The sequence below is a fragment of the Balaenoptera borealis genome (assembly GCF_965194805.1).
Source record: "Balaenoptera borealis genome assembly, chromosome: 11".
Lineage (NCBI taxonomy): Eukaryota > Metazoa > Chordata > Mammalia > Artiodactyla > Balaenopteridae > Balaenoptera > Balaenoptera borealis.
In genome coordinates this window covers 2,209,570-2,229,551 of record NC_138868.1, presented here as the reverse complement: position 1 = coordinate 2,229,551, position 19,982 = coordinate 2,209,570, and the positions used below count along the sequence as shown (strand labels likewise).

The 19,982-nt window shown below is 57.9% G+C and overlaps 1 protein-coding gene across 1 annotated transcript; it reads left to right on the top strand.

Moving 5' to 3' along the window:
• The first annotated feature begins 383 nt into the window (after window positions 1–383).
• On the top strand, window positions 384–2,927 carry CDKN1C (cyclin dependent kinase inhibitor 1C). Its single transcript, XM_082340782.1, has 4 exons — window positions 384–592; window positions 781–1,430; window positions 1,956–2,092; window positions 2,204–2,927. The coding sequence occupies exons 2-3, from the start codon at window positions 791–793 to the stop codon at window positions 2,087–2,089; spliced, it is 774 nt and encodes a 257-aa protein (XP_082196908.1). The 5' UTR covers window positions 384–592; window positions 781–790; the 3' UTR covers window positions 2,090–2,092; window positions 2,204–2,927.
• The last annotated feature ends 17,055 nt before the right edge of the window (window positions 2,928–19,982 follow it).

The window sequence follows — 19,982 nt, the reverse complement described above, 5'->3', positions numbered from 1 at the left end:
GGGCGCCCGCGCCACCGCCGCCGAGCAGCCCCCGCCTGCAGACAAAGGAGCCGGCGGGGGGCGGGAGCGGGGGCGGGGGTGGGGGGTGGGGTGGGGGTGGGGGGGATGGGGCGAGGGGGCGGGGCGCCGCGGTGTCACGTTACCGCCCGCAGCGCCCTTTAACTCCGGCCCCGCCCCGCGCACCGCCCCCTCCCCCGCCGCTGCGCGCGCCCCGCGCCCCGCCAATCGGTCCTCGCGCCCCGCCCCGCCCTCGGGTGGGTGTGTGCGCAGGGCCAATGGGCGGCGGGCGGGGGCCGGACCGCCGGAGGGGCGGGGGCAGCGCGGCGCCGGCCAATCGCCGCGGTGTTGTTGAAACTGAAAATACTACATTATGCTAATAGCAGCGGGGCCAGTGCGCGGGGGGGTGGGACCCTCGCGTATAAAGGGGCGCGCGAGGACTGGGCGTTCCACAGGCCAAGTGCTCTGCGCTCGGTGGGTGCCAGCCAGGCCAGGGCCAGCCGAGCGAGCGAGGACAGGCACCCGAGGGGGCGCGGCCGCCGGCCGGACGACACAGCGAGCGAGACTCAGGAGCATTCCACGGCCCGACAGCCAGGTAGCCGCCGCGCCGCCCTCCCGCCGCGTCCCTTTGCAAATGCAGACTCCGGCGCGCGGGGTCTCACTTGCGCCCGGCCTCCGCCCTCCTTTCCTCTCTTCCTTCTCCTCCTCCTCCTCTCCTCTCCTCTCCTCTCCCGCCGCCCGGCCCGCGCAGCCCCCGGAAAAGTCCGATGCGTATCTCCGCAGCGCGTCGGCAATGGAGCGCCTGGTCGCCCGCCGCACCTTTCCCCTGTTCGCGCGCACCAGCGCTTGCCGCAGCCTCTTCGGGCCAGTGGACCACGAGGAGCTCAGCCGCGAGCTGCAGATGCGCCTGGCCGAGCTGAGCGCCGAGGACCAGCGTCGCTGGGACTACAACTTCCAGCAGGACGTGCCACTGCGGGGCCCCGGGCGCCTGCAGTGGACCGAGGTGGACAGCGACTCCGTGCCCGCCTTCTACCGCGAGACGGTGCAGGTGGGGCGCTGTCGCCTGCTCCTGGCGCCTCGTCCCCGCCCGGACGGCGCGGGCGATAGCCCGCCCTCCGGGCCGCCGGCCGATGAGTCCCTCGACGGCCTCGGGGAGGCGCCGGCGTCGCCGTCCAGCGGCCCGTCCGTAGCGCCTGCCCCGGCCCCGGCCCCGGCGCCGCAGGAGAGCTCTGAGCCGGAGGCGGTCTCGCCGCCGCGCAGCCAGGAGCCCCTGGCCGAGCCGCCGCACTCAGGGATTTCGGGGCGCCCCGCGCCGGGCACTGCCGCCACTGCCACCAACACCAACGCCGCCGCCGCCACTGCCGCCGCCGCTGCCACCACTGCCGCCGCCGGAGGCGCCGCGATCAAGAAGCTGTCCGGGCCTCTCATCTCCGGTGAGTCCCGCGCGGCCCCGCCCCGGCCCGGCCCGGCCCTGCTTTGTCCGGCCGGCCGGGCTCCCAGGCCCTCGGGGGCCTCTCTTGGTCCCCGCCTCCTCCGTGGCGTTAAAGGGCCCGCAGCGCGCGGGGCGAGGCAGCGCCCGCACCCCGTCCCCTCCCTGTTGTTGTGCTCCGGAGAGGTTCGCGCGAGAGGGTTGGGAGGGCTCGCTTTGGCCCCCTCCGAGCGCGATCCTCGCCCGGGCCATTGGAGACCCTCCTCGGGCGCGGCCGGGCGCGGCGATCGCGGCGCGGAGGGGGTTAAGCGCGGCGGTAGCCCCGGGGGGCTTGGCCGCGGGACAAGGGGAAATGCTTACACAGCACATTGCGCGGCGACGTAAACAAAGCTGACCCGCCGCGGACCTCGGCGCGGGCGGGGACGGCGCCCCCCCACCGGCCGGCCAGCCGCCCGCGCCCCCTCCCGGCACCCTCTTGGGCTCCCCGGCCGGCCCCGCCCTGACCGGCCGCGCGCGCTGTCGCCCGCAGATTTCTTCGCCAAGCGCAAGAGACCCGCGCCCGAAGCCAAGGCGTCGAACGAGGTTCCCGCGGGATGCGCCGCGCCCGGCGCCGCTCCAGCCGTCGGCTCGGCTGAGCAAACCCCGCGCAAGCGGCTGCGATGAGAGGTGAGCGCGGCAGACGGGGCGGGCGGGCGGGCGGGCGGGCGGGGAGGGGCGCCCCGCGGGGTGCCGGCGGCCACTCTGTCGCCGCTCGCTCACCGCACCTCTCTCCCGCAGCCTCGCGCCCAACGAGCCCCGAGGGAGCCCGCTGGGCAGCGGACAGGAGAGGAGCGCTGGGCCTCGGCTGGGACCGTCCATGTAGCAGCAACCGGCGGCAGCTGCCACGGAGCAGCGTTCGGTTTTGTGTTTAAAGTTTGAAAACTGTGCAATGTATTAATAACGTCTTTTATATCTAAATGTATTCTGCACGAGGAGTACACTGGTCCCAAGGTGTAAAGCTTTAAGAGTCATTTATATAAAATGTTTAATCTCTGCTGAAACTCAGTGCAAAAAAATGAAAAAAGAAAAAAAAAAGGAAAAAAGGAAAAAAACATGTATATTTGTACAAAAAGTTTTTAAAGTTATACTAACTTATATTTTCTATTTATGTCGAGGCGTGGGCCGCTCTGCCACGCGCTAGCTCGGTTATTGGTTATGCCAAAGGCACCTCACTCGCATCTGGTTATCGACAAATGTAAATTTATTTTTTATAGCGGACTCTGGGGGGAGGGGGTCGCTCACAAGCTGTAGCTGCCGTACAAGCCCATCTAGCTTGCAGTCTCTTCGCGCTTTCGCTGTCTCTTTTTACTATTATGATTATTTTAAACTTGAAGACAAATCTGTTAAAAGAAAAAAAAAAAAAGAAAAAAAAAAAAAAAAGGTTCCTGAGCCGTCTGCACCACTGCCCCGGCTCCTCGTCCGCCGGGTTCTAAATAAAGAGGCCGAATAATGCTGCAACTCAGCTCCGTGTGTGCTTGTACTGCCTCCAGCTTTCCCCTCTGGCACCCCCAAAAGTTAGGGAGTTAGAACCCAGGGGGCAGCCCTAAAGGGAGGGAGGGGGGCTTTCTCCTGGCAGGGCTGGCCCACGCCCACCTGCTCCAGGGCCCTAATTTAGGGATGAGCGGCCCCGCCCTCGCTCTGCATTTATCTCACCCACGCATAAACACACACACACACACACACACACACACACACACACACACACGTGTGCAGGGCTGTACGCGGAGACCAAGGCTCACTGTTTCCCCGGCTCCAAGGAGACCACCCACACCCCAGCTGCCCTGGGCCGAGCCCCAATGGGACTCAGGTGGGCACCTGCGGGGACTGGGCCGGTCGCAGGCCCGGAGAGGGCGAACCTGAGCCTGAAAGTCTTCAGGCCCCGCCCAAGGTGGACCCCAACGGCTCCAAAGTCCTCCGCTTCGTGGGCCCCGGTGTCCCCCAGGGTGGGGTTGCAGGACCCCAGATGTGTTCTGGCCTCTTCTCGCCCACGGTGGGGGAGGGGCAGCCTGCAGGCCTGCGGGGAAGAAAGGGGAGGGGGAGGCCAAGAGGAAGGGCCCAGGGGCAGGTGGGGGTGGGGAGGGATGAGATGCGCCGCCGCTTCGGTGGAAAAACTCGCGGTCGGATCCACCCGGGCACCCACCAGCCTTCTAGTTTCCAAGTGCTCCCTTTTAGTCAAAAGGAGAGGTTTATTTTGTTTTTTTTATAGCTGACCTATAAACCTCTGAAAATTATGGCTTACAATGGAAAGGGTGACGTAAAATAGCAAAAACGGACGGCTAGCAGTATTTTTGCTGGTGCCTTGGGCCTGGGGAAGCGGAGCAGGGGTGGTGTATTTTTTTAAGTTAACCGTTTTGGGGCTGTTTGCGACACTGATGTACCCCACGGATCAGGGTCAAAGGCTCGGCTGAAGCCTCGATTTTGGAGATGCGTTTGGATATGCGATTAACTTACCCTCCCCCCAGCTGCCTGAAAGGGTGGGGAGGAGGGAAATGGGACTGGCCCCGAGGCCCAGCTGGGGCTGCACGCTGAGAAATACCTCCCCTGGGAAATGAGGGTAGGGGCCCTGCCGCCTTCAGCTCAGCCTGAACACATCCTGGGAATTAGACCTGCCGAGATCTGACTTCAGGCTCTGCACCTCTCCTCTGGGGAGGGGGCCTCCCCGAGGCCTGCCTGTGTGACCAGGTGAAAGCTCAGCCTGGCTGAGCGGGGAGGAGGATGGCGTGAGCTGGGAGTCCACGGGCAGCGGCACCCTGCTGGAATGACCATTCATACTGAGGACAGACTCTGGCTGGGGTGGGCACCTCCCCGCCCCAAACTCAATGCGACCGGCCATCCTACCCGCCCCCCAGCCCCCGCCCCGGCTCTGCTGCTTACACCCCTGGCCCCCAGCACGGACCTGGGGATGCAGCCCCCTGCTACCCAGCTTCCTGGTGTCACTCAGGGTGGCTTTCTCAAAAGCAGCACCAGGGCCCTGTAGGGATGGAAAGGGGACACTAAACGTCGTTTCTGGGGCCAGTTTCTCCCCCAGGCAGGAGCTCGCAGCAGAGACCCAGAGGTTGCCCTCCTTAGGGAAAAAGCACTGGATTTTGAGTCATAGTGTGATCTGGGCAACTTCTTATGGACCAGACTGGGAAGACAAAATGTAGAGCCTCTAACCATAAACCAACGATGGGATGATAAAGGGGCAGAGGCTGAGCAGGGACTGCCCTGGGCAGTGGTGGGCAGGGCGCTTTAGCTGGGTGTTTGGGGAAGCCGTAGGATGGGATGTCACCCATAGGGTGAGTGTATTGGAGCCAGAGGGTCCCGATGAAGCTGGAGAATAAGGCCGAGGGGGCCACTCGGGGGTCTCCCATGGCCCTGGCCTGGCCTGCTGGTGTGTGTTGGGCTGGCACATGGTTTAAACATTATTCATTGTAAGAGTGCCTTTTAGGGTATGCCTGCAGGGCCTCTCCACTCCCTGGTCTCCCACTGGTCTCCTGGACCTTCCTGAGTCTGATGGGCTGGCGTCAATTGCTGGACTTTGTCTGCAGGCAGTAGGGAGCCCTTGGGGAGATTGAAGCGGGGTGACAGAAGCTGAGGCAATTTAAGAAAGCATCCTAAGGCTGCTGGGAGGAGAACAAAGGAGGGGCCGGGTAGGGGCTACTGTGGCCGGCCACCCAAACAGAGGTACCAGGTTGGCAAACGTTCCCAGTGCCTCCAGCACACCGGACACTGCTCTGGGCACCAGAGACACAGCGATGCATAAAACAGACACAATTCCCTGCTAGCAGGAGCTGCCTCTATGGGGAGAGGTGATGTAACCAGGGCCAGGGGGCTATTGTTTAAAGCAGGCCATGCCAGGAAGCCCTCCTCCCACCCCCCAGCAAGTGCATCTGAGCTTGGCGGAGGTGAGGGGTGCAAGTCTTGAGGTTTAACTGGGAGAAGATAGTTTCAGCAGAGGGAACAGCCAGTGCAAAGGCCCTGAGGTCTGGAGTGCTCACAGAATAGTGGACCAGAGGGGCCGGAGTGGGAGGTGGGGTGGGGGGAGCCTGGAGATATATTGGGAGGGAGAGCTGATGGGACTTGCTGATGGACTGGTCGGGGTGGGGCATGAGGGAGACTGGAAAGTGGGGAAGGGGGGAGACCTCTGAGGTTCCTGGTTCCATGTAAGTGTGAGTGTGGGCCATTCTCAGAGCTGAGGAAGCCTTCCCAGAGAAGGGGAGAGCCCCTTCTTTTGGACATAAGTTGTAGTTCAGGCTACCCTGCCCTGATTTCCACTCTCAGCCAGGCCCTGTGGACACCAGGACAGTCCTGTCAATGAGGCATTAGCTTTCCACGTTACAGGTGAGTTCAGCAAAGCCACTGGCCCAGGGTCAGTGACCTGCCAAGTACCCAGTCAGGACACAGCCCACGCTGCTGGCCCAACGGCTCTAGCTGCCCTCCCCCGATGCTGTCTCAAGAGCACTGTTTCTTTTTTTAAAAAAAAAAGTTTTTGTACATTATTTAAATATTAACGAAAGTCTATATTTTATATGAGTTCACTCTTCATGTTGGATATTGTATGGGTTTGGGCAGATGTATAAGGACATGAATCCACCATTACAGGATCCTAAAGAGTAATTTTCCCTGCCCTAAAAATCATCTGTGCTCTGCCTGTTCAGCCTTCCTCCCAACCCCTGGCAACCACTGAACTTTTACTGTCTCCATAGTTTTGCCTTTTTCAGAATGTCATAGTGTTTGATTCCTACAATATGGAGGCCTTTGCTCATTGGCTTCTTTTTTCACTTCACTTTTTAAGTTTCCTCCAAATGAGCTTGATAGCTCATTTAAAAAAAATTTCTCAGTAATATTCCATCGTCTGGATGGACCACAGTTTATTCATCTATTCACCTACTGAAGGACATCTTGGTTGCTTCCAAGTTTGGGCAATTGTGAATAAAGCTGCGCACATTTTTGGTGTGGAGCTAAGTTCTCAACTCCTTGGAGGAAATACCAAGCAGCACGGTTGCTGGATCATACGGTAAGAGTACACTGAATTTTGTGAGACACCGCCAAAGTCGCCGTACCATTTTTGCATTCCCACCAGCAGTGAACGAGAGTTCCTGTCCAAGACACTGTTTTTCAAACTTTTCTCCTGGGTGGACCACACTGACCACGAGTTTTTAGGTGAACTCAAACAAACAGAAACCTAATTACAATTTAGACACAAAGACAAAGCATAATTAAAAATGAACGTTAGAGAATTCCTTGGTGGTCCAATGGTTAGGACTTGGCACTTTCACTGCTGGGGCCTGGGTTCAATCCCTGGTTCGGAAACTAAGATCCTGCAAGCCTTGCGGTGTGGCCAAAAAATTAAAAAAAAAAATTAAAAAAAAAAAAGAACCCTGATGACTGTGGCTTTCTTTCAGTACCTCTTTGGTTTGACCTGACTGGGACAGAGCGCCTGAGCCATTGGTCAGTTCCTCGTCCAGTTGGCTCTGCATGATGGTGGATTGCATTATTGTCCAAATATTTGCTGCCCTGCCCTGTGGGAGGATTCTACATCTCCTGCATGTTGATATCAGACTTGGCCATGTGACTTGCTCCGGCCAATGAAATGTGACTACTGTGACATATGCCACGCCTGAGCAGAAGCCCTTACAGCCCTGGGTATGGGGCCACCTTTTTATCTTTCCACTGAGGGACCAGCAGGGTCCCGATGGGGCTGCCCCTTCCACTGACTTGCAGTGGAACCCAGCCCCAGCCCACCGGGATGGGACTGTCACAGAGAGAAATCCTCTGTAGTTGTTGTAAGCCACTGAGATTTTTGTTATGCAGCATATGGTAAACTAAGCTGACAGAGACAGATCCTTTGAAGATCTCAAGTCACTGTTTTAGGTTTCCAGGAATGACAGCAAGGACCGGGTGGTGGTGTCAAGTTGTCCTGGATGCTTGGACACGTGTCTGGAAATTTTGGAGCCTCCTCTCTGAGCACTGCCTTCAGTGTCCTACAGGTGCCAACTCAAGCCTGTCACATGGAAGGGCGGGAGGCCGAGTCTTTCAGTGTGGCAGGGTCCCGTGTCCTCGCCGGTTGCCTTCTGTTCTGTGGTAGAGTTTGTATGTGCTTTAAAAAGTGTCCAGTAGGTGAGGTGGGGAGCACCCCGGCAGAGGAGCTGCAGGTGGGGTGGAAGGGCCTGGGGGCAGGACGGCAGGCCCTCTGCATGGCTAGCGCAACAGTGACCCAGCTTCTGACTGCATCCCCGGGTGTGCTGGCCGCGTGTTCATCCCCGCCACGGGGATCCGCCATCCTGAGCTTTCCTGAGGCAATAGGGCTGATCACAATCTTCCACACGAATGAGACTCCACACGCCACTTCCGCCTCCCCTCCCCTGGCACTGCACTGATCCACCTGGATTGTCCGGGGCCCAGGCTCTGGAGGCATGGCTTACGTTCCCCAGTCTCAGTGTGCTGAACCACTAAGGCATCGATTCCCACCGTGGGAGGCTGGCAGCTGCTGGCTCAGATGAGTGTTTCTGCAGGTCTTGCTCTCAGTTGAAGAGAGCTGCCTCATCCCTGCCCGTACATGCCCCACCTGCAAAGGCTGGTGGATTCGGGGGGCAAAGCCCCGGCCCCTTGCCTTGAACAGACAACTCTGAGGGACCATCCCAGCTCCGGGGCCCCCCAGGGATTGGCTGAGACCTTTCTCAGATCTGCATCAGAGCTCAGCTTCTCCTGTTCTTAACCCTGCTCTTTCACCCCACCAGCCAGGTGAGCCCAAGAGTGGTCCCCAGTGAAACTTCCTGCACACACACACGCATACATACACACATACACATACACACACATATACACACATGCACACATATACACACACACAGAAGCAAACACACAGACATATACATGCACAGACACACAGCACACAGAGACATAGACACACACGTGTCCAGTCACTCATCTAACTTTTTTATATGATGAAGGAGGAAAATTATCAAGGTTTGGGAACAGGTCACAGTCTCAGAGATTGAGCTGTGAGCCGACAGTTGGGCATACTTAAGTAGCCCCGATCACTTATTCTGAAATTTAACATTGGTATTATGTAAGCCTTGAAGTGAGATTTTCAAGGGTAGTGGAGATACAGATTGTATTGCTGGCATATGTTCCTTAGACTAAGAAAGAGAAGCGGCCTCTGGTGGCCTGGGTGGCATCAGGAAGAAATGCTTCGAACTTAGCCGTTGCCTGAGAGCCCTCGGGGATGGGGCCCCCTTAGGGGCCAGCCTGCTTCAGTGTCACATGGCTGTGTGTTCCGCATCCCCTTCAGCCCTGAAACTCGACCGGGGTTGTACTCCTCAATGCCAGGGCCATGAAGGCAGAGGTGCACTGGCAACCGGCCCTTCTCTCCCACTGGCATGAGAACACCTGTTCCAGTGATCTCGTGCCAAGTAAAAGCCATCCCAGTGCTTTGTGGTTTAAAACAACGGTTTTGTTTATACCTAGGATGTTATGAGTCAGGGACTTGGGAAGCGCTGGCAGGTACTTTAGCTCTGTTTATGGGGCGTCAGCGAGGGTGGTTTGGTCGGGGTTTGGGGGCTGCCTTCCAAGATGGCTCGGCTCACTTCCGTGCCTGGCAGAGTGGAGCTGGCCGCCGCCAGCTGGGGCCTCAGTTCCTTTTCCTGTGGCTTCTCCTCAGGCCTGCTTGGGCTTCCTCACAACATGGCAGTGCTGCCGGAGCCCTGGTGAAAGCAGCAAGGTCTCTAACAGCCTGGCCTGGGGAGTTGAGTAGAGTCACCTCTGCCCCATCTGACCAAGCAGACAAGTTTCCAAAGAGTTTGCAGCCCCCTTGGCCATGGCACTTTTCCTGGCAGTGCTCAGTGCTGGTGCTCAGTGCGTACCCAGCCTATTCTGGGGGGTTTGCTTCAGGACTCACAAAACGATTGTTACCCAAATTAAAAACAAAACTGTTTTCCTTTAGCAGGGATTTTTAGTAATAAACAGAAAAAAGGTCACGGAGCACTTCCTGTGTTTGAACTGACCAAATGGTGGGAGCGGCTTCTTACTTAGACATCAGAGCTGGATCCAGGAGAGAAGCAGAGTCGGGGGCACGTGCCCATGACAGCACGGACCCCACCCCCCGCCCCAAGGCCACTGAAACGGTGACATGACAACACCTGATAAGGGCATTTTGCTAGCAACCCTTTCTGCCTTCTTTTATTGTATGTGTGTATACTTTATATAGATACAAAGTACATAATAGATATTATATATATGTATATCATACACAAAACATATACATGCATATAATTTCTCTCTTTCTTTGTTAACTTTGTAGCCGGTGTTAAATTTTCTCAGCAGTAGTAATAGTATCACTTGTATCTCCTTTAAAAAAATTCTTTCCGGGGGAACTTGGAACTTGTAAACATACACAAAGTTAATAGAAGATTACCCTGAGCTCCACGTCCTCACCAGCCAGAGTCAACAATTAACATTTTTCGAAACTTGTCAGTTTGTTTCCCTTCCCCAACTCTTCATTTTTTGTTACTGCTGTTTGTTTTAAAGCGGATCCCAGACCCCGAATCCTCCCACGGGGTAAATCTGTCTTTGCCACTGAAACGGGCGTCGGTCTGGGAGTACAGTGTGGACCCACGGGGCCGAGGCAGCTGTGGTCCGGGCCGCCATCAGGGCAGTGCCCAGCAGTTTGTCCCGGAAAGCATTCCTTTCCCTTGTTCTAGAAGATCACTGCTGGCTTCCAGGGAATGCCCTGGGTTTTGAAAACAGCACAAAAACCTTGCTGACCTCACGTCAGTGCCATAACAGAGACCCTGCAAAGGGGACCAGTCTGTGATGTCCTGTTTCCAGACAGTCATCGCTACCCAGAGGGCCTCCCTTTGCAGCCTGTCCCATTGGGTGGACGGTCCCTGCCTGGACAGGACATCCCACGTTTACCCTTGAGTCCTGGCTGGTTGATATGCTGCTGCTTTTCTGAGCCTCTTCTGAGTCATTTTTGGTGATTGAAATAGTAATAATCCTAATAAAATAATAGTAATAAAATGGAGCTGTCACACACTCAAACCTCCCTGGGAGGAGTCTAGCTGGGGTTTGAGACAAAGGCAAGGGTGTATCTCCTCTGCTTCCTTGTGCAAACCGCCCTCCTCTATTGCCCTCCTGTGCCCGGAGATCCCTGTGTGGTCTGTTATACCCCAAAGGGGCAGGGACTGGGTCTCAGGTCCCAGGACCCAGTTCCCAGCCTGCGCTGAAGATACTTCCACTGGTTCTGATGGTGCTTTAAGCTCAGAGTCATGTGCCTGGTCAGGAGAGAGAGAGGGAGAGAGAAGGAGGAAGGAAGGAAGGAAGGAAGGAAGGAAGGGAGGGAGGGAGGGAGGGAAGAAAGACACACTGTTTGAATCCTGTCAAACGACTCCCCTTTGTTGATTCTAGTTTTGTTTTTCTTTTTGGTGGCTCATTTCAGGGGCTTCGGTTTTCAGTTTTTGGATTTCAGTTTTCCGTTTCACTTGTGCCGCTTTGGGGGTCACAGAGCCAGGCTTAGGGAGCGGACCAGCCCCTCTGCCCTGCTGAGCTCCTGCACCTCCCGCGGCCTCCGTCCGGTTCGGACACAGACTCCTTCTGCCCTGGGTGCTGGAGGCCCCCAGCTCCCTGTGTCCCACCCAGCTCACCCCACCAAGGGGGAGAATGCACACAACCGGCCTGCCCAAGGAATAACAGCAGAAAAACACAGAGCACAGGCCCCAGGGAAGCAGGTCGTCGGGTTTCCACGGGGAGACTTGGAAATGAGGAGCCTTCCTCGGAAGCTCAGCTGAGGCTGGACGGGGCTGCCCCCTTGGAGGCCGGGGGAAGCAGGTGGGGAAGGTGGAGCGGAAGAGTGGCCTCTGGGCGGGGCACCAAGGGGGAGACACAGCCAGGAAGCCTGGCTGGTATAAGTCACTCGAGGTCAGAAATGCCCAAGCAGGAAATGAGATGCAGCTTGTAAAGGACATCAAAGGAAATGGAAAAACATTCTTCTAATATGTCAGGGAGAAAAGAGGGAGTGGGGAAAATGCTGGCCCTTTATTAGGGGAGGGGAGGGGGGGAGATGAGATGGAGCTAGATAATTCAAATCAAGATAATGAAAATCAAAAGAGCTGGAGAACTCGGGGTGGGGGTGAGCATCTTCTGCAGCCAGGAGACCCAAGGAGCAGGCTCAGGGCCCTGCTGATGCGCCCCTCTGCCTGGCACCCCCAGACCAGCGTTCAGAGGCCTGGCCATCTCAGCTGGCTCCTGCAGGCCCGCGGTGCCGCGTCCCTCGGGGTGCACACAGCAGGCCACCAGCACGGGGCTGGCATTGCCAAAGACCTGGCTGCTGAATGCCCTCCTCTTCCTGGAAGAAAACCCCAGCTGAACCTGTGTGCCAACACTTGAATGCCTAGGCCATTGCGGAGCCCAAGTCCAGCCCCCTCCATGGAGAGAGAGGCATGGTGTCCATCCAGCCAAGGAGCTGCTGCCATAGAGGGGACAGCAGGCCTCACACCCTGCCCACAGCCAGGGCCCGCATCCTCCGTGGACTCAGGTCAAGGCCCATCTCCAGTGCCCACCTGAGGCTGGCTGTTTGGAGCAGGGCCCTGTTCCCTGACTCTGTAGGCTGCACCCCAAGATGAGCCCGCCCTGCTACCTCTGGGGGCACCCAAGGAGGCATTATAGCCCCTGTAGCAGCACCACTTCCTGGCGGTCAAGATGGCCCAACCTGGCCATCACTTCCACCCTCCAAGGAGGGAGATTTAAAAATGTTTAAAATCTGGGGAAATACACAGCTGCATCAAATACATGGAGGGCTTAGTGGTCAACCCCCCACCCCAGCGCGCAGGCCTGATCAGTGTGGGCACTGGAAAACACCTGTCCCATCTCCCCCCACCCCCTCTGCCCCTGGCGTGACCACGGAGGTGACCATGGCTGCAGGCTGATTTTCTTTATTGTAAGGTTATAGGGGAAGTTGATGCCAGACGCACAGGTAAGCGTCCAGGAGTTGAAAGCTGTGCACTCCTGAGGGCGTGGCCCTTCCAGCTGGAGGACTCAGTCCAGTCTCTGAAAGGGGAAGGCTCCCAGAAGACCGGGAGGGCTGGGTGTGGCTGGGACAGACAGGGTGCTTACTGGCCCCCTCTTTTAGGGCCTGGCAGGTCCCTAACTGGCCTGGGCCTTAGTTTAGCGAGATGGGACGCAGCTTGGCATGCCTGAAGGTCAGGGGCGGGCTTGTTTATCCCAGGCCCCGGGGGAGGGGAGGGGAGGGGAGGCGGGGTAGCGGTGGGGAGCCTGGTCCTCTGGTGTTAGGGCGCTTTCCCGGGCTCCCAACACTATAAACAGCAGGAACAGTAACAACTGGGGTTCAAAAGTTCAAGAATTTGGTTCAAAGGCAGCCCGAGTGAGCACCCTGAGCCCGGGCGGGTGCGTGGGTGCGTGGGCGCCCGGCAGGAGGGACCGTACTGGCTACCCGAGGGGACAGCGGGCCGGGGCGCAGGCCTCTCCAGAGGGGAGGCCGCGGTGGGTCCCCGCGGGAGCTGCGCGGGGCCGGAGGGCGCCCGCGGCGGTGCCCCGCGGCCGCGTGCGCGGCGTCGGCGGGCGGGAGGCTCCCTCTCGGGGCCGCGGCCGCGCTGGGCTCGCCGGTCCGCGGGGAGGGGCAGGAAGGCAGCTGGACGCGGCGGCGATTTATGGGCCTTTCAGGCGAGCAGGTGCCTCTTCGGGCCGCCCATTGTCTCGCCGGCCTCACAATGGGGCTGCTGCAGCCGCAGTGCCGGCCCCCGCCGCGGCCCGCGGCCTGCACGGGCGCGAGGGCCCCGGGGCGGCGCGGGCCGTCCGTCCGTCGTGCTTCGGTCGCCAGTGCGTCCGTCCGCGCGTCCTCCGCGCTCCAGGCGGCGGGGAGGCGGCCCGGCGCTCCCGGCGTCTGTCCCGGCGCACGACCCGCGCGCCCGGCCCGAGGGCATCCCGCGCCCTGACGTGCGCCCGCGGCCGTGGCGCCCGCTCCTCACGCGCCGTCGGGCACCCGGCTCCGCCCGGCTGGCACGGCCCGCGCCGCCGCGTCCCGGGCGCACACACAGGGGCCCATTCTTCCCGGCTCCGCGCAACCATATGGCAAATCCGCGTCGACACAGCAGCCCCCGCTCATTCAGGCGCAGAATGTCCCGCAACGGGGAACAATCACAACTCTGTTCGCGTCTATTATGGATGCGAACGGGCGAGAAAAAAAATCATTTAACTCCAAGAGATAGCCAGCTAATTACCAACCATATGTGAGCTCGGATTCAAAGCGATGCCGAGGAGTTCATTCTGAATCGGGGCGACTTTATTAGGTATAGAAGACAGATGTCCCGACAGCACACGCATCACAGAAAATCGTGTCGGGGAGTTCTTGAAATGTCCGGGAGAGCTCTTTAAATATTAAAGACCCAGTCCTGCTGATGGGCTGGGCTGGGGTCCTCTGGGAGACCCGGGCCGGGAGCAGGACTTAGCAACAGAGACTGTGGCAGACGCTGGCCCTGCTGTCCACGGGAGGGGTGCCCTCTCCTCCTCCCCTCCCCGCGGTGCTCAGACGCCTTCCTCTTAGGTGCTCTGGGCCCCCACCCCCGACCCCGGGGAAGGTGCGGAGGGAACCACGTGGGCATTGATGGCCCGGGGGATGGCTCTTCTGGGGCACCGAGTGCCCCGACTGCCCCCAGGGAAGGAGCGGGAAGGAAGGTAGGGTTGGGGGAGGGGGTGTCTGATTCCACTGGCCCAGCCAGAGTTGGGGTGGGCTGTGCACACAGTAGGTCTTCCACTGGAATTTATAGTGAACGAGTGAATGAACGAATGAGCCAGTGGCAGCCAACCCAACTAAGAAAATCCCTTGTGGGGTGGGTGAGAGTAGGGGACAATAAGGAAGGAAAACACTCCTGATTTCTTAACCAAGAAAATAGCCTCTGGCCATGCGCCCCATTCTTTGAGGAAGGAAAAAGAGAAAGCTCGTTAGACAGAGAGAAAAAAATCTTTCTCTGTTTTCCATGCAATGTAATTACGTTCCAGCTTTTTCTCCTTGTTATTCTTTTAAGCCAAATGTCTGAATAAAAGGATTATTCCCCCGCCCCGCCCCCCCCCCCAGGGCTGTGGGCGCCTCTGCTGGCTAGATTAACTGCTGCCCGTGGCTTCCGCATCTTCTATGAAAATAAGTGAGGTCAGCTGCCATTCGATTGTCACAGCATATATATTTGAAAATTTAAATATTTGAATCAAAGGAAAAAGGAGGATTTGCATTTTTGCCCAATGCGACAAGCGCGTTCCGTGAACACTGCACAAGGGAAACGTTTCAATCGGAATGAATTGTCTCCTCGGAGGAGGATTCTGTATAAAGGCAGTCAGTGCTTTCTCTTTTGTTTCTTCTGCTTTTGTTTTGTGTTGTGTTTTTCTTTCCTCTTACCCGCTCCATCCAGGAGGGTGTTTTCTGAAACCTGGTGACTGACTTTGGTTTCAAGGACATAAAGAAACATGGAAAAACTCCCGAGAAATGCTCACATCAGAGGCCTCTCTGGCACAAAAGCAAAATTTAATTGAACATGTGCGGGTGGAAAAATAGATATTGGGGACTCCCAATGCCACCAGAATGGGCTAATCAGCTGACTCCAGCTGGACTGGATGAGGCTGCTAATGAAGGCCCGGTGGGCAGGAGGGAGGCCCAGCAGCTCCGGCAGCCCCCAGCCTGGGCTTGGCCCTCCAGGCGGGCCCCGATTCTCCAGGGCACCAAACCTCCCCAGCCACCCAAGTCAGCCAGATCCAAATGCTCACTCTCCCCAATTAGCGTTAGGGGCACACAGCTGCGGGCTTTGCTCGTGGCTTTTTAATCTTGGCCTTGGAAAATGGCATTCTGGGGGACTCCCCACTTTCACAATGAGTCCCTGGGTGTCAGGACACTGCTTCTAAAGGAAGCTGGCTGGGAGGGAGCTTGATGCACTGAATTAGAAAAGGTCTCAAAGCCTGGCATGGGTGGGGGTTTCTGTTGGTCTGGAGGTCTGGGCCATGGCATCTCTGTCCACCCTGGCTGCGTGGGTCCAGACAGGTGTCTTCCCCTCTGTCCAGTTGGGGAGGGGCGGATGCTGGGGGTATTAGTCTCCTAGGGCCTTCTGTAACAGAGTCCCACAGACATTCATTGTCTCCAGTCGTGGAGGCTGGAAGTCCAAGAGCAAGGTGTCGGTAGGGTTGGTTTCTCTGAGGCCTCTCTCCTTGGTGTGTAGACGGCCATCTTCCCCCTGTGTCCTCACATGGCCGTCCCTCTGTGTGTGTCTGTGTCCTGATCTCCTCTTCTTATAAGGACACCAGTCCTATGGGATTAGGGCCCCACCCTAGTGACATTATTTGAACTTAATCACCTCTTTAAAAGCCCTCTCTCCAAATAAGGTTGCATCCTGAGATACTAGGGGTTGGGATTCACACAGCACAACTCAACCCATAATACTGGGCTTCCAGTTTGGGCCTCTTGCCCTGGGGCCTGGGATGACCCGTGGTGAGCTGCCCTGTTCAGGCCTCCAGCAGGCTGGGTCATAGGGTGCTGGCTGTGGCGCCTGCTCCTGAGGCTGGGGGATGGGCTTGGTGACTGAGGTTCATGACTAATGCAGGCTCTAGGGCCTCACACACCTTTCAGAGAAGTCTCGAGGGGCATCTGGAGACCCCAATCCTTCCAGGCCCAACCCCCCTCCCTTCTGGACTGAATATTCAGAGTCCAGAAAGGGATGCTATCTCATGGCCGGCTCCTTTAGAACCTGGCCCTGGTCCAGAGGTGCAGGGAGAATGGGCCAGCAGGGCCACCTTGAGGGCCTGAGTTCCCTGCCTGGGCCTCTGGGTGGCCACTCTGCCAGGCCCCTTGCCCCGTGGAATCAGTGCTTCTTGTTTCTGTCTCTTGTGCCTGACTCTGGTTTTCCTTTCCATTTTTCTCTTATCACATTGCTGCTTTTTCTTCTCTTTCCCAATGTCCCCCCTCCCCCCAATTCCTAAATCCAAATAAAAGCCCAGTAGGGGCTGAAATGCGAGATATACTCCACCTTCTGCAGGATGACCTGGGGCCGGATCCCGACCTCCATTCTCGCTCCCCCCCCCCCACCCCCAATCCCTTCCGCCCTGTTGCTGTGTGACCCGTGCAGGTTTTTTGACCTCTCTGAGCTTTGGCAGGCCTGTTTCATGGCAAGCAAAATGCTGACCTGTCTCGTGGGCAGAGTGAGAAGGAGCTAATGAAAATGGTAGAAAAACACTCCAGGCATTTAAAAAATGTCACGTAATTGCAAAATAATAATGATAACAACAATATACTTTGGAATTTTGCTGGAACTGAGAGTGGGCCCAAGTGGAATTTGGCACGGAGGGGGCCTGCCCTGGCCTCTGTCCAAGGGGGTTTAGTTACTGAGGCGTCCCCAGGAATCCATTCTAAGGCGGCCCTTCTTGTAAGGTGGTCCTGCCATGGACTCCTGCTCCCCCACCGGCCCAGGGCCAGCTCGTGGATTTGCTGCCACAAGGCTTAGGTCACATGGTTGGCAAACCAATGGCGCTTTTATTTTTTTTTTTAATTCTCAAAATGAAAATAGCCTTATATTTCCCCCAATTGTAGAAGTATTATACACTCACTGTAAAAAAATGCAAACAATACAGAAGTGTATCAAAAAGAAAGTAAAATTCCACGAGATACGTTCTCCTACCTGAAGAACACCAGAGATGGTAGCTTGGGGCTCTACACAATTTCGGGACCCACATTACTTTTTAGGTTCAAAGTGCATATTTTAGTACATATTTTAAAGCATTAAATACATATACACACATGTATACACATATATTGTCTTAATTTCAAAATATTTAACCATGATGAGAGGTTTAAGACCCATAATATGAGTGTGGTAAACAAAATGACAGACACACGGTTTGGAAGAAAGATTTCAGTACAAGCAGCAGCCGGTGACTGTAGCAAAACTGGAAGATGGCTTGCATCTTAGTAAATGTGTTAGCAAAAGGCCAGACTCTCCCCAGGTTACAGGTCTGGGGGGACGTCATTATTGAAGAGTGGCAACACGAACAGGAGGAAAGCACAGACGCTCTAAAGAGACCGCTCACCAGTGCAGATGCGGTCACCGGACCTGAGGTCCAGGGTGGCCGGCAAGGCCCGGGCAAGGCTGCGGTCCCAGGACACCTTGCAGGGGTGGAGGAGGGTTCCACTGACAAGCCTCCAGCACCATTCCCAGGGGGAAGATGGAAGCCTTTGGTTAACGAAGTGATTGCAGGGGGTCAGGACCAAGCCATGTTTGTCTCAAATGGGTGTACAAATCTCGTTTGAACTGTTTCCTGGAAAGAAATGAAAGGGGAGGCCTGAGGGGGGCACCTGTTATTTCCACATTGATAGGAAATGGTTTCCATCCCGTGACCATGGAAACTTCCATGGTGCATCCTGGTTGGGCATTTCTCACGAGCCACCCCCTGCCCACAGCCGGTCACTGTGTTGGCACAGATCCTGGGCTGGCAGGTCGGGCATCAGGGGTCGGCTGAGCCCTCTGGCCCAGGCCTGACTGTCAGCTGGAGCCCCCGTGATGTCCCCCACTGAGCCAGGTTCTGTGCCGGGTGCTGGGCACCCACAGGTGAAGGTGGCCGAGGGCGCCCCTGAGGACCGGGTGAGGGAGGTGCCTGGGGACTGTCCTGGAAGCTCAGAGGGATCTGGGAGCAGGTGAAGGTGAGAGTGGCCGGCAGGGAGGGCGCTCCAGGCAGAGGGATCAGCGACCAGGAGCCGTCACTGGGCTGGTGGCCGCTGGACCAGTTCTCCATGCCGGCTGACTTCGGACCTGTGGCACGTCAGCCCTTTGCCTGGGCAGACCACAAAAATACAACAGAAAGTCTGAGGAACACACAGGTCACTTTCCTTTCTAACGGTCGCTGTGGCCTGAGTTACATGTCAGGAGTATTTGCTGGCCCAGAAAATGGCCCTCTCCCTGTTTTATAGCTGGTGACGGAGCAAGTCCATCACCCAGCAAAGCATAGGGTTTGTAAGTTCGTAGTTAAAATACTACAAGGACACGGGGCGGGGGCGGGGGGGGGGGGAAGGGAGGGTGGGATGAACTGAGAGATCGGGTTTGACGTATATACACTACCAAGTATAAAATAGCTAGCTAGTGGGAACCTGCGATACAGCACAGGGAGCTCAGCTGTGTGCTCTGTGATGACCTAGATGGGCGAGATGGGAGGGAGGGGATATATGTATACACATAGCTGATTCACTTCTTTGTACAGCAGAAACTAACACAACATTGCAAAGCAATTATGCTCCAATAAAAAAAATGCTACAAGGTCACAAAGGACCTTCCCCCACATTTTCTCACTCATTCATTCCTCCTATCCATTCTCCCAAGCTCCCCCAGCTGCAGTCCGGCTGCACGCCCTGCCTACCCTTGCACCGCTGTGCGGTCTGGTCTGAGCCCCCTCTGCGCAGAGCTGTGGGTGCAGGGAGCCGGGGACCTGAGGGGACTTCCTCCTCTCGTGGGGGCGGAGGCCTGTGAGGGCAGCTCGGCTCCTGCTGGGGCTGGAGATAGAGCGCGCAGGAAGCTGGCTGACCCCCAGAGGTTGTGCCCCCAGTGGACTGCCCCATTTCTCTGTCCAGCCCGGCCTGGGCATCTGTTTCTGGCTGGAAACGGGAGGGGGGAGGGGCGTCTGTCCGCATTCCGGTTGCTTGAGTCCCAGGAGCCGTGTCTCCAGTTAAAGGAGGCCCCACTTCTGCCAGGACTTACCTGGCCGCCCCGAGTGCCGTCCTGGGGCGGGGCCCTGGCGTCGGGGTGCGAGGGCCCGGCCTGGGCAGGGGTCTTCTGGCCACCCCCCGCTTCCAGCCCGGCCGCCCCTTCCCCGCCCCCACGCCGCGCGTCCGTTTGGAGAAGAAAGCGGGCCAATTTGTTTTCATTCAGAGTCACTTAAGATCCCATTTTGGAGAAATGAAAAGAGAAAAGCGCGCTTCCCGCGCCCGGCCCGCTGGGTGCCCGCTCGTGCCCGGCGGCGCGCTGGTGGGGGGACGGCCCCCCTCCCCTTCCCTCCTCGCCCCCTCCCCGCCGGCCCCTCCCCCGACCCTGCCGGCTCCGGGTCCGAGGGCGGCGGCCCGCAGGCCGGGCAGCGGCCAGGCCACGCTCATCTGCATGAAGCGCACACTCGCGGCCCATCTGCAAAGGCGCAATTAAACGCGGGGGGCGGGGGGCGCCCGAAATTAGCATTTCCGCGGCCATCTGGCGCGAGGAGCGGGTGCGGCCGGACAAAGGGCGCCGGGCGAGGGGAGAGGCGAGTGTGCCGCGGCATTGACCTGCAAATGAGGCTTTGTCAGCGCATTAAAGCTGGCCGGACCCCCGACCCCGGACCCCCGCCCCCGCCTGCCCGGCCCGCGGCCCCTCGCGGCCCAGGCCCGGGCCTGGCACTCGGAGGCCTGGGGCCGGCCTGGCTCTCGCAGGGTGTGTGCAGGAGGCCGGCCGGGGAGCTTCTGAGCCCCCTGCCCGGGCCTGGTTCTGTGGCTGCAGTGTCCAGCAGAGCCCCTGGGCCTGGGCCCCCA